This window comes from Castor canadensis, chromosome 11, assembly GCF_047511655.1.
Source record: "Castor canadensis chromosome 11, mCasCan1.hap1v2, whole genome shotgun sequence".
NCBI lineage: Eukaryota > Metazoa > Chordata > Mammalia > Rodentia > Castoridae > Castor > Castor canadensis.
In genome coordinates, this window is record NC_133396.1 from 127,342,041 (window position 1) to 127,354,943 (window position 12,903).

Genomic DNA, 12,903 nt, shown 5'->3' on the forward strand with positions numbered 1-12,903 from the left:
TGAACTCATTAAGAACAACATACTGTATATAAAACAGACCAAAGAAGTGAAGTATTTATATACGTTTGTGGATTAGCAAGCTGGCTTCAGTTTAGAAATCTCAAATCTCGGTTAAACACTGACAGTTTTAACATGTTGAGTTCACGGGTACACAGGAAGAATAAAGTGTGTATTCTCACCTCATTTGCTTTGGAAGGAGACAAGAAGATAAGCATTCTAGTCTTAAGATATTTACTGAATTTCTTTCCAGTTAATTAGTTGTTGTGTGGTACTGTTGTAAGTAACTGGTAGTAATGGAAAATGTTAACAGAAACAGATTTCTGACCTGTGCTGTTGGTATTTTTCTCCTTTCTGTAGCTGCTTTTTAATCAACACAGCTGATCGGATAATCAGAGTTTATGATGGCAGAGAGATCTTAACCTGTGGAAGAGATGGAGAGCCTGAACCCATGCAAAAATTACAGGACTTGGTGAATAGGTATGTACAGCAACCTGGAAGTTACGTGGTAGCTCTTCACGGGTTCAAGTTCCAGTTCCCCTTGGGGACTTTCTTTGTCCTTTAGGACCCCATGGAAGAAATGTTGCTTCTCTGGGGATGGGGAATACATAGTGGCAGGCTCCGCCCGGCAGCATGCCCTGTACATCTGGGAGAAGAGCATTGGCAACCTGGTGAAGATCCTCCATGGGACGAGAGGAGAGCTCCTCCTGGATGTAGCTGTGAGTAGAGCAGGGCATTGCTTTGTTACCTACCTAGTCCAGAACATCTCGAATATGTTCTAATAAGCAATTCTCCTTTCCTCATTAAAATTTAGTGGCACCCTGTGCGACCCATCATAGCATCCATTTCTAGCGGAGTGGTATCCATTTGGGCCCAAAATCAAGTAGTAAGTATTGTTCTGGTTGACCTCCTTTGATATCCCTTCTTTTTTGTCAAAGACCTTCACACATATTAAGCTAATGACTACCTTAATTGCTTTCTTTTACATATCATTCTTGCAGTCTAATTAAATAAGTTAATTATTTTGAGTTTCATTTTATTTTGGTGGGAAGTTCTTGGTCCTAAACTGGTTTATTGGCTCTGTTTTAATGGAAAAAGTCTAATGTACTTTCTGTTACATTTTTTGATTATTTGAACTATATTTTTTATTATCTTTTTAAATTTTCAGCTTAATTTCTGTTTTATATCTTGGCTTTAATTTGAACACTTTTAAAGTAAATTTGTAATCACTGTACTCATAAGAAAATTGAACATTTTACCCTAAAATTACATCTTATTATTTATTTTGTGGTTTGAACTCAGGGCCTCACGTTTGCTAAGCAGTCACTCTACCACTTGGGCCACAACTCCAGCCCTTTTTGTGTTGGGTATTTTCAAGATAGGGTCTTGTGAATTTTTTGCTCAGAGCTGGCTTCAGTCCTCCTGATCTCTGCCTCCTGAGTAGCTAGGATTACGGGCATGAGCCACCATCACCTGGCTTTAAAATTAACATCTTAAGAAGATTAAAGAAGCAGTTATTTATGATAGAACTACAGTTAATAACTTGAAATGTTTAGATAGGAAATATCCTAAGATAGTAAACCTTAGATACTTAATTTTTACTCTTTCTTTCCAGATTTATTTGTTTTGTTTTTGTTGTTTTGGTGAGACTGGGGTTTGAATTCAGGGTTTTGTGCTTGCAAAGCAGGTGCTGTACCACTTGAGCCACACCTCCAGTCCTTACCTCCCAAATTTAAACTTAGAATTCTGAGTCTCTTTCATGCTCACATCTTTCACTTAGTAATGTCTGGTTACTGCTTTCTCATGTGGTGAAGCAGTGCACTTTGTTTTGGTATAGGAAAATTGGAGTGCATTCGCACCAGATTTCAAAGAGTTGGATGAAAATGTAGAATATGAGGAAAGAGAATCAGAGTTTGATATTGAAGATGAAGATAAGAGTGAGCCTGAGCAAACAGGTAATGTTTCTCAATTGCAGACAGTATTTTCCAAAAGGAGAAATGACTTCTTTACTTAATATTCTTAATTTGAGTTACAAATTTTATTTCAGCACTTAATCTGTCACTTTTTTTCTTTAAGCATACAGTTTTCACAGTGTTTGGGGAGTCTTAATTTATACAACATTAATTAAGGGCTTATAGCAGCGTTACTGGGCTCAAGCAGCTCTTGACATTTCACTTGTGTTTCTTGATTAACTGCAGATGATTGAGGGCTTACATGCAGCACCTAGCACAGCACCCAGGTACTGAGTGCTCAGCTTGTGTCCCATATTCTGTCACTCCTTTGCTAGTAAGAGAAAGGTCAAGAGCATGGGCTCTGAAGTCAGATAACTTTGAGCAAAATACTTACCCATAATACTTAAACTTGAATTTCCTCTTACGTGATTTAGGGGTAAGAATAGTTCTGCCTTTTAGGGTTACAGGGAATAAATAAACAATTTATGTAAAGCACTTAGGATATGCCTTACCCATAATAAGTGCCCAAATGTTATTTTCTATATTAAGTTATAATTATGACTGTGATTATTATTTTCATCTCATCTTCTGAACTTCTAGACAGGACCTCCTGGAAAATAAAGATTGGATGTTTTATCTTCAAGGTGTCTTAACACAGGGCTTTCTACGTGGTAGGGACTTGTGAGTGTGAATGCTGACTGTGCCCAGTTGGCATTGTAATTGATGCCATGCGTCATTGATTCCTGGCCTTCATGGTACTAGGAATGAAGGAACCCAACTGAGTTTAGTTGTCTCCAAATTGAAAGTGCTAGTTTTCTGCCATTTAGACTATGAAGCATTTACTAAAGAGCCATTCCCAGATTTCTTGATCATCATAATTCCCAATGCCTTTATGGTGGAAATTCAGCCCCTGTTAAATGCTTAAGTAAATAAACTATTTGGTTTTCTTCCTTTGTATCCCCTGGAGTTCAGCTTATGAATGTCATTTTTCAAAAAGAAATTTCCCACTTTTTCTCAAACCTCTCCTGTGTTTCTGTCCTGCAGGGGCTGATGCAGCAGAAGATGAGGAAGTGGATGTCACCAGTGTGGACCCCATTGCCGCCTTCTGTAGCAGGTGAGCTTCCGGGAAGGCTGGGTGGAACGTTCCTCCTGTTTCTGGTGGAGCACTGCTTGGTTCCCCTGGCCGTCTGTCTAACCCACTTCCTTATTAGCAGAAAGAGAGAACTCCTTTGCTGTACAAGAAATGCAATGTAGTCTTTCTTTTCTAGTCCTATTTTCCCTTCCTTTCTCCCTAATACAGAGTTTTAAGAAACTGAAATAATTAATCTGTTCCATTTATGATTATATTAATTTCTGATTTCCTTTGTTCATCTTGACTTTCTTAAAGTTCTAGATCCACACTTGTTATGTATGCTTAATATAGGTGTTAGAGGAAGGGCTCATGGTTTAAGCAACTATCTCCTCTTTTTTCCAATCCCTTGTCTGATCCTGTTCCAAATAGTGATGAAGAGCTGGAAGATTCAAAGGCTCTGTTGTATTTACCCATTGCCCCTGAGGTAGAAGACCCAGAAGAAAATCCTTATGGCCCCCCACCGGATGCAGTTCAAACCTCCTTGATGGACGAAGGGGCTAGTTCAGAGAAGAAGAGGCAATCTTCTGCAGATGGGTCCCAGCCACCAAAGAAGAAGCCCAAAACCACCAATATAGAACTGCAAGGAGTGCCAAATGATGGTAAGAGCGACCTCTCCATCCTTATGCCCGCAGGCTCCACCTTTTACTCTCCAGCACAAACTGGCACTTTCCTGTTTGAGTGATTTTTACCTTAAAGGAATTTCCTACCAGTCTTTTTTATAGCACTTTATAGCTTTGCAATGATTGCATCCATGTTCACTTCTTTTAAAATGGGGAAATTTTGCCTTTCAGTACTTCGCCTAAGATGACATACTTTGTCTTCTGACACATAGCTCAGAATTAAGGGGTTTCCATAGTGTAGTGGTTATCATGCTTGCCTGACATGGCTCAGAATTTGTTTCCTGCAACTTATTTGTCTTTTAAATTTTTTCCCATAGAGTGGTTTTATTAGGTAGTAGAATACTAGTCAGCTTTGGACAGTCATTTTATTCTTTTTGCCTGATTTTATGTGTGACTCTGGAAGCTTTTTTACCATGTGTTTTTTGGATGGGTAGAGGGTATGTGTGTGTGTTTGTGTGTGTGTGTGCACATTTACCATTGAGCATCCTCCTTTTTCTTCAGATCAATTAATTATGCAAATACACATTTCCCTGATGCTTTCAATTGTGTGTCTGCTCTATTCCAGGCACTGTTGAGTGTTTATAAACCATTGCTGATATTTACATTAACCCTGCACATTTTTTTCCTTTTCTTGCTTTACAAAGGAGAAAATTTAGGCTGAGGTTACCAACTTGCCCAAGGTCTCACAGAAAGTGGTATAATCAAGACTCTTGCCCTGATCTATCTAGTTCCAAAGCCCACTTGTTTTGTAGTCCCTTGTGTTTGTGTGTGTGTGTATATGTGTGTGTGTGTGTGTATATGTGTGTGTGTGTGTTCTGACTTGGTTCAATAGAGTATCAATATGTCTTTCAGCTACCTTTTCAATTTAGAGTTGCCTTGCCTTATTCTAACCACATAGGCCATATGTCCCTTTTGGCCTAGCAACTATTTTTCATTTTATAGCCACTCCTTTGTAGTTTTAAAAATAATAAACAAAGGCAAACCTTCTGCTTAATAAAGTCCCCTGGAGCACAAAAGCAATGTTCTTTGTGCTCAAGGGTCTAGTTGAGGGGTTGGAACTGCTGTTGTGTGGTCCTTTCCATGTTTGTCTGTCTTTCTACAGAAGTCCATCCACTACTGGGTGTGAAGGGGGATGGCAAATCCAAGAAGAAGCAAGCTGGCCGGCCTAAAGGATCAAAAGGTAAAGAGAAAGATTCTCCATTTAAACCGAAACTCTACAAAGGGGATAGAGGTTTACCTCTGGAAGGATCAACGAAGGGTAAAGTGCAGGCGGAACTCAGCCAGCCCCTGACAGGTAAGGACACATTGGGAGCACTGTCTGGCTTGCTTTGTGGCCTTGCTTTGTACAGCCCCTGACTTCCTTTAACTGCAGCATTTTTTTTTTTTCCCTCTTCTTCTTTCCCTCCTTGTTCCTAGCAGCAGAATATCTCTGAATTTTAAGCAACTAAAGGCAGGCTAAACCAGAATTGGATTAATTCAGTGGTTCTTAACCTGGGTCCATAAACAGGTTCCAAGGGAACTGCATTCCCCTGATACCATATGAAAAATAGTATGTGATTATTTTTCTGGGGAAGATGCCCATAGCTTTCATCAGATTCCTATAGAGGAACCATGACCCACAAAGGTAAGAACCCCTGGTTTAATTCATTTCTTCCTCTGTATTTGCAGTAGGTTTTTTGTTTGTTGGTGAGTTTCTTATTTATTTTTGTGTTTTGCTTCAAATGAAAGAGTCAAATAGCCAGAAAGTCAGCTTATTTCTGTGGCCCCTAACTGTTTAACTCTAGCATCTGAAATATCTGAAAACAAGAGGAAATTACCAAAAAAATAGAAACTACACTGTGTAGCATCTTAATACCTAAGCCTTTTGAAGCTTAGTATTTGGGTTTCTCACTTTTATTCTGGTGGTACTGGGGTTTGAACTCAGGGCCTTGCACTTGCTAGGTAGGTGCTCTACCACTTGAGCCACACCTCCAGCCCCAGGTTTTCTCACTTTTCTATGATCAAGGGATTTTTAATTGGGGATAGAGAACCATTTCAGTTTCCTATCAAATACTTTTGATCCAAGCTAAATGGTCTTTTGTTTGGAAAACAGTAATAAGACTAGAATCCATTTCTGTTTTTTGTAGCTTATTGAGTAGACTCAAGGAAAGATTGATAAAATACCGGTGGCTGTATTTAGGTTTATTCCTTCCTGCTTTAAAATTTTAATCTAAAAGTATTAATTCAAATGTGATCATAAACACTAGAATGGAGAACAGTTCTTTGTTTAATTTATACCTTATGTCAGTTAATCAATGTCTATGAATGTGAATTCTTTGCTACAGAGAAACTGAAAAACAGACTCAATTCATCACTGTTTTGAGTATTCCATCCCAAGTTGGCTAGATTTAGACTTTAGTTTTCCATAGGCTGATACCAAACCACTGAGCACCTATATTTTTTCCTCAAGAGCAGTATTTATGGTGCTTCACTGCTAACTAGTTACCACCTCCACATTCAGTTCTCCTAATGCTGTCTGTCTGTTAATAGCATGGAACAGTCATTTGGGCATTGCCAGGAAAGACTGCAGATCAGTAATTGACTAGACATAAATAAAGATGATCCTTCTGTAGTCTACTTCTTGCACAAATTGATGCCACTACGGAAGAAACACAACTTAATGCTTAAATAGATTTCCTGGCTCAATTGCTTTAGAGTGATTTAAGATGCAGCTAGATGTGTTAAATTAATTAAAACACTTCGAGACAGTTCCCAGCTTCTTCAAAACCTGTCTATAAGGACTACAGGTGTGGCTCAGTGGTAGAGCACTTGCCTAGTATGCACAAGACCCTGGGTTGGATTCTAGCATCTTTCTCTCTCTTCCTCCCTTCCTTCCTCTCTCTCTGTCTGGAATCTAGCATCTCCCTTCTCCCCCTCTCTGGATTCTAGCATATCTCTCTCTCACACACATATACACACAAAGAAAACCCTAGCCATAATTGATCTTGTGAATTTCAATATCGAGTATTTGGTAAATGGTAAATAAACCATTTAAAATTTTTTAAAACTCACATTTTCCTCAATAATAAAATGACTTCAACTTTGAATTACAATTGATGTGGTCACTTGTAATTAAATGTCTAAATAAGAGTCAAAAGCAAAATATTGGAAAGTTTACTTAGGCCTGAGGGAATGGGTTTTTTTGTTCCTTAATTCTCAAATACTGAGCCTGGGCGCTGGTGGCTCACACCTATAATCCTAGCTATTCAGGAGGCAGAGACGAGGAGGATCACATTTGAAGCCAGTCCCAGGCAAATAGTTGGGGAGACCCTATCCTGAAAAGAAAATCCATCACAAAAAAGGGTTACTGGAGTGGCTCAAGCAGTAAGAGCTCTTGGAGGCCCTGAATTCAAACCCCAGTGTTGCCCCACCCCCAAAAAATAAACATTAAGACATTAGTGCTACTATCTTCATGACAGAAGAAAGTTTTCAGTAAACTTTTGAATTATGTGTATACATATTTAAGCATTTAAACAACTCGACATTTCAAAGCCCTTTCTAGTAAGAGTAGATACTACTCTTAAAGGCCTCCTAGAAGATTAATTTCACATTCACTTTGTTGACAAGGTTAAATGAGATACTGACTTCACTAAAGGCTAGAACTTGGATCTTGGAAGACCCAGGTGCTTCAGACTGGACTTTTGCTTTCTAATTGTTTTTGTTAGGCACTAAAGTGGGCCAACCTTAAATGGAGAGGCAACTGTTTTAACAAGGACTAGAGAGAACTTTCCCATGATGGGCCCAGAGGGATGGTGCAGTTTATAACACAGGCCAAGCAACTATAGATTGCTGCAAACATTTCTCTAACTCTTCATGATTACATGCATTGTGTGCTAATTTATGTAATCTGTACATCCTTATTCCCGTTTTGTCTTTTCTTGTCTGGCCTTGGTTCTCTCCCCTTTTCCTGAACGGAAATCTCCAAAACAGAAATGGCCAGATTAAATTGTAGAGTGCCGAGGAACAAAATCATTAAAAAAGGCTCAGTGGGGACTTAAGGCATGGTTCCAAGACCCTCAGAAGGGCTGCATGTAGCTTTATTGACTAGTGGCAGTGTAGTTTGGATCTTTGTGAAGGCTGCAAATTTGGGAAAGAGTGGTAACACTGGATATCATAGATGACTTCATTTGCAGTCTTGGTTTCTGGAGAGCCTGTCATATCTTTTGTGTGGGATTCTTTGGTTGAGGGTAGGGCTTCATCCAATAACATGGTTGTCTTGGAGGACTCTGAGCAAGTAAGGGCTAGACAGCACCTGCTGCTGATTTGCACGTGACCCTCCAGGGCTACTGAGGGAAACTCTGCTGTTTGGGTCTCATGTTCTTCCATACGTTGGAGATTTCTAATAAAAGGCAGTGTGTAGTCATGTTTGTTTTTCTACCAGGTATTAAGAAATGAAACCTGATCCAGAATGTCTGCAGTTGAGCCATCTTTAAAACTCATTCCAAAGCTGGAAATGTAGCTCAGTGGGAGAGTGCTTGTCTAGTATGTGCAAGGCTGTGTTCAACCCACGAGACTGCAAAAACAGCAACAAACACATCAATCCAGTGTGGTGGTTGGATTGTAGGTTCAATTTTGTGGACTCCCTTTAACTGGACATTATTTGAAGGCAGACGATCAGTATAGACACCTACTACTCAAGCTAGATTGATAATTGTTATCATCTGCAATTGACCAGTTACTGCAGAACCCATTCCGTACATGTTTCAGTAAGCTTGATTAACCCTACCAAACAGCTGCTGTAGGCTGTTGTGTTTTGACAGGAGATTATGCATTTTAGGAAAATTAGAAGACAACTAGACAACTGTGGAATCAGTCTGGACTCTGTGGCTACGGAAAATTCTTTCCTATTAAAACAGCTCATCAATGCTGGATAGCAGCAGAGGGTCATATCCATGAAGACACTCTCTGTGTTGAGTGAGGATGTGCCAGTGGAGCTTGGCAAGGGTAACCCTAAGTTCAGGACTATTCAGGGAAAGGTGGGCCGACTGACTTAGCACCATCTAGTGACTGTCTGTTCCTTAGTTACCTTAGATGCTCTTCAGACAGTCCTCAAATTAGAAACTTGAGATGTCAGTAGAATCCCTGGCAGTGAATATCATCAGTAACAAAGTGCTATAGAGGTGTGGCTTGTCACATACATACTCTAAAGGCCTCATGGGATGTGGGCACGAAAGGATTGGTGTGTACCTAGGTCTGTTGGAGGTGGCAAAGGTCAAAGCAAGCAGAGTTGCCATGCAGATTTCCCTGCCTTTGACCAGTCTGTACCACTGCATCCTGGTTCCCATTCACCACACTGGGCTTTGCTTTGAATCACCTTACAAGTCACTGAATCCATAATTGCTTTAAATGCTTAGAGTGAATGAGATATTTTCTTTTCCTCCCTCCTTCCCTCCCATCTCCCTTATCTTCCCTCCCTCCCTCTCAAAGACTAATTTATGAATTCCTGGCAAAATCAGATAGCTAGTTGGATACTTTCTCATTGCACACGACTAAGGTAGGGTTTGGAAATCATGATCCAGTGTTCTCCTAGGCCACCCTAGATTAGTCTGCTACTGGGAAGTACCAAACGTAGCTATTCATCTTAAGCTGAATTTTCCTTAATGTTGTATTTCCTATATGTTGCAGCTAAATAGCATGTTTCCTGCAGGCAGTTGCTGCAGGCTTTCTGTGGTACTATTTCTGTGTATATTACCATGTTCACAGTATTGCTTGCTTTGGTTTTGGTTTGTATGTTTGTCTTCTCACAAGAGTGGGGATGGTGTAGAAATGGGAACTGCTTCAATAGTTTAAGGTGCTCATTAGCCATCTGGAGTGCCCATTATTAAGGCTATGGATTTGTGACCAAACCACTTTCTTCATCACGATTTAGGCTCAAAATGGCAATGTTGTGTTCATTTTCAAACTGTTAAAACTAAATTGGCCAGAGTACTTACGGGAACAATCAGTGAGACAGGTTTAAAGTGGGAATGGCATGGCATTGAGCCTCGTAAGGTATAATCTTTCATCTTCAGTCTTTTCTTAAATCAACTCAGGAAGTCCATTATGTTTTATGTTGGAGAGATCTGAAAACTGGGTCTAAATATAGACTTTTTGTCTTACTGAGCTATGAAAAGTTTAAATTTGGTTTTTCACAATATAGCATTCAGTAGAGAACTTGTATCTTGTCCTAATTTCAGTCTGTCAAGAAAATGTGAATATATTTTTATGGCCAGTTTTCATTTACTGAACTGTACTTTAAAGGTCAGGCTCAAGCAGTTTTACAAATGAGTACTTTTCTTTCATAACTTGGACAATGTTTGGTTTTTTTTTTTTTTTTTACCATTTTACCTCCAAGCAGTGCATTATTCTCCCATTCCAAATGATGCGTGGGAGGATTTTCTTCACCTTGTTCTCTTTTTACACTTCCTAGTTAATATTTCACACCAGTTAAGGATGTCCATCAGAGCTTGAACAGCTTCTATGGAAGAATCAGGGAAGTGGTCATTTGATTTTTACTCTTTAGGATTTTATTTATTGATCAGTTGTTGATGCATAGAAATACAGACAATGGCTTTCATTAACCTTCACCTTAAATATGGTATTCTAGGATTATAAGAATGTCACTTAAGAAACAGTGAAACTTGGAAAAGGGTTTCTTGTTCACTGTTAATTATTTAATGAATAATTAGCCTAATATATGAAAGGCTTGGTACCCTAGAATTTACTTTGTTCTATTAATTGCACATTTTAGATTGTTAAGCTTTGTTTGTTAACACCCTAGAGAATAGTTAGTAGTTTAGAAAATGTGTAGAACTGTCATCATTTTGTGCACCCCCCCCCACTTCAGTACTGAGAAAAGTATTAGGCTGAGGATTTGGATTACTTCTCATTGGGAAAAAACAATTGGAAGCTGGAATTGGTTATGACTTTCTTCAGAGGGGAAATTCTTGGATCATGTATACTTGTAATGCATCATCCACCACCCATGAGTATTTGTGTTCTCAGAAACAGAGCTGATCTAAGGTGGTGCTAAAAGAAATCTTTTGTGTCTAATCTCTTTAGCAGGAGGAGCAATCTCAGAACTGCTATGAAGACTTTGAAGATCTTCGTTCTTCCCCACTTTGCCATCAGGTGGCCTCTGGACAGTGTGGGCAGTCATTTGAGATAGACTTTAATTTAAAACAAAGGCCTGTGCCTCCCACCCAGGAGGTGGAAGGAGTGAATTTTATGTGTGAATGAAGAAGTGAATTATGGAAGAAGAGCATACATCCTTTGCCTTCCCTTTCAAGCATAGTCCAAATAGGCTCTCAGGAATGAGGATTTATGAAGACATTGCATAGGAGATTTGACTCATTTAAACTTCTAACACTTGGTTGAGTTGCTGGAGAAAAGATAACCTACATTTTGCTCATCTAACCATTGAATCCAGCATCTTTGTGACATGTCATTTCCTGTCTCCTATTTGCCTTCTATCCTCAGTGCATGTCCTTGAGTGACTTGTCCTTATCCCAGGAAACCTTCTGTTGCATATTCTCTTTCTTTCATTTTTAAACTTCCCCTCTCCCAGATGCCTACTGTATTTTCATATTGTGTACAAAGGTTAGTCAGAAAAGAAAGTGCTTGAAAGATTTCAAATTTGCAGGAAAGGCAGAAAGATAAGAAGGCCCCTCTTCCTATCACACCACATTTTGCTCAAGAAGTTGGGCTCTAAGGATTCAGGGTTTTTCCTTGCATTGCATGTTTTCTTCCAATATTGGTTCAGTCTTATTAATCATGGTGTTTGAAGATAATTAGTTTTATGCATTTCCAGCAAAGAATCATCAGTAGTTTCTATTACTTTATCTGTGCTGGCTTCCAGAGTTGGAAACAAACCAAGGTGTTTTCCCACAAGCTTCTTTTTTTTGTGGGGGTACCTATGTGAGGACTGAAGTGAAACCTCCAAAATCAAAGCAGCAGAACTTCATTCAAATCAAAGATCAAGGTACATTATTTTTATCATTGCCGGTGGAAACCTGTTCCCAGCAGCCATTGCATTTTTTCCCTTCTCATAGCCAGGCTCCTTTTCTTCACTGTGTTTTCAGTCCCTTCCTTTCTGTGAAAGGTTGCTAGCTTTTTTTTTTCTTTTTCCTTTTTTCCCTTTCTTTGTTTTTGAGTTTACTCTTCTTTAAATAAAAAATATCAGATTGGATGGATGTGTACATTAAGTGTTTGAAAGTTTCTGAAAATTCAAAGTCAGGAAACCAGGTATGGAAAGGGCTTAGTAACCTCTCTCTGAGTAGAGCTGTTAGCTGACCAGAAGTGCTTACTTACCCTGTATCATAGTTTCTCAGTGCTTTCAAAGGAGAGTTTAAATAGTATGCTGATTGCAAAATCTCTTGTCAGTTGGTAATGCTCCTTTAGGTAGCCAAACACTTTGATTACTTTTCAAATTGTAGGAAAGAAATCAAAGAACATCAGGAAGAGCCTCTTTCTCCCAGCCTGTCCTTGAGAGCATATATATTTTCCCTCTAGAAGTTGGAGAAAGAGCTCTTTCTGAGTCAGTTGCAAAATGTCTGTTTCAGTTGCCACCGCCCCTTCCTCAAGTGCTCATTTTATGAATTTCATGTGAGTTAGACCAATGGTTTCGATTGGTAGGTGGCTCACAGTCATGTTTTTGTTTTGCAGACATACTCATTCCAGGTCTCTCTGCACTGCATGCACACAGCAGTAATGTGCAAGCTGTGATATGAGGGTTTTGCCTTATTTCCATGTGTGAGGTGGCTTGCTTCCCTCCACCCGTGCATCTTGATGCCTGTGCTATGTTCACTTCCTCAACTGGCTACTGAGAAGAATAACTTAAGCCCTGTCAGATTGTCTCTGGCAGCAGCTCCTAATAATTGTTTAGGCTTTTGGAATTATTTTTTCAACTCCTAAAACCTTCTACCCACTTCAGTTTGAATTTCTCAATTTGTGTAATATATGTATATTCTTGTCTTCCCTTTTGCCATCTTCTCCTTGTCCACTATTTTGTTTTTTAAAATGTTCCGTAGTTTTGTACAAGATGAGACTTAGCCTTGGGTACTTCTTGCTGAAGCTTTAATGCTTTGTAAATAAAATTGGATGTTTATTAAACAACAGTGTAGGCATTTGTTTGTAAATACTGATTACTTCTGGAACTCACCAGCCATTTTGGTTTTTTTTTTTT

General features: G+C 39.2%; 1 protein-coding gene across 4 annotated transcripts in view; it reads left to right on the forward strand.

Annotated features, from left to right (window-relative positions):
• Rbbp5 (RB binding protein 5, histone lysine methyltransferase complex subunit) overlaps positions 1 to 12,833 on the forward strand; it is a 36,104-nt gene extending 23,271 nt beyond the window's left edge. For 2 of the 4 annotated variants that reach the window (XM_074048524.1, XM_020184282.2), the window contains 8 exons: positions 358 to 477; positions 563 to 716; positions 812 to 883; positions 1,835 to 1,952; positions 2,994 to 3,063; positions 3,451 to 3,680; positions 4,804 to 4,995; positions 10,782 to 12,833. In XM_074048524.1, coding sequence (XP_073904625.1) covers positions 358 to 477; positions 563 to 716; positions 812 to 883; positions 1,835 to 1,952; positions 2,994 to 3,063; positions 3,451 to 3,680; positions 4,804 to 4,995; positions 10,782 to 10,810 — 985 coding nt within the window. In that variant the 3' untranslated portion in view covers positions 10,811 to 12,833. The remainder of the gene's footprint in view (positions 1 to 357; positions 478 to 562; positions 717 to 811; positions 884 to 1,834; positions 1,953 to 2,993; positions 3,064 to 3,450; positions 3,681 to 4,803; positions 4,996 to 10,781) is intronic. The other 2 variants (XM_074048522.1, XM_074048523.1) reach the window with 2 other exon arrangements.
• Positions 12,834 to 12,903: the final 70 nt, after the last annotated feature.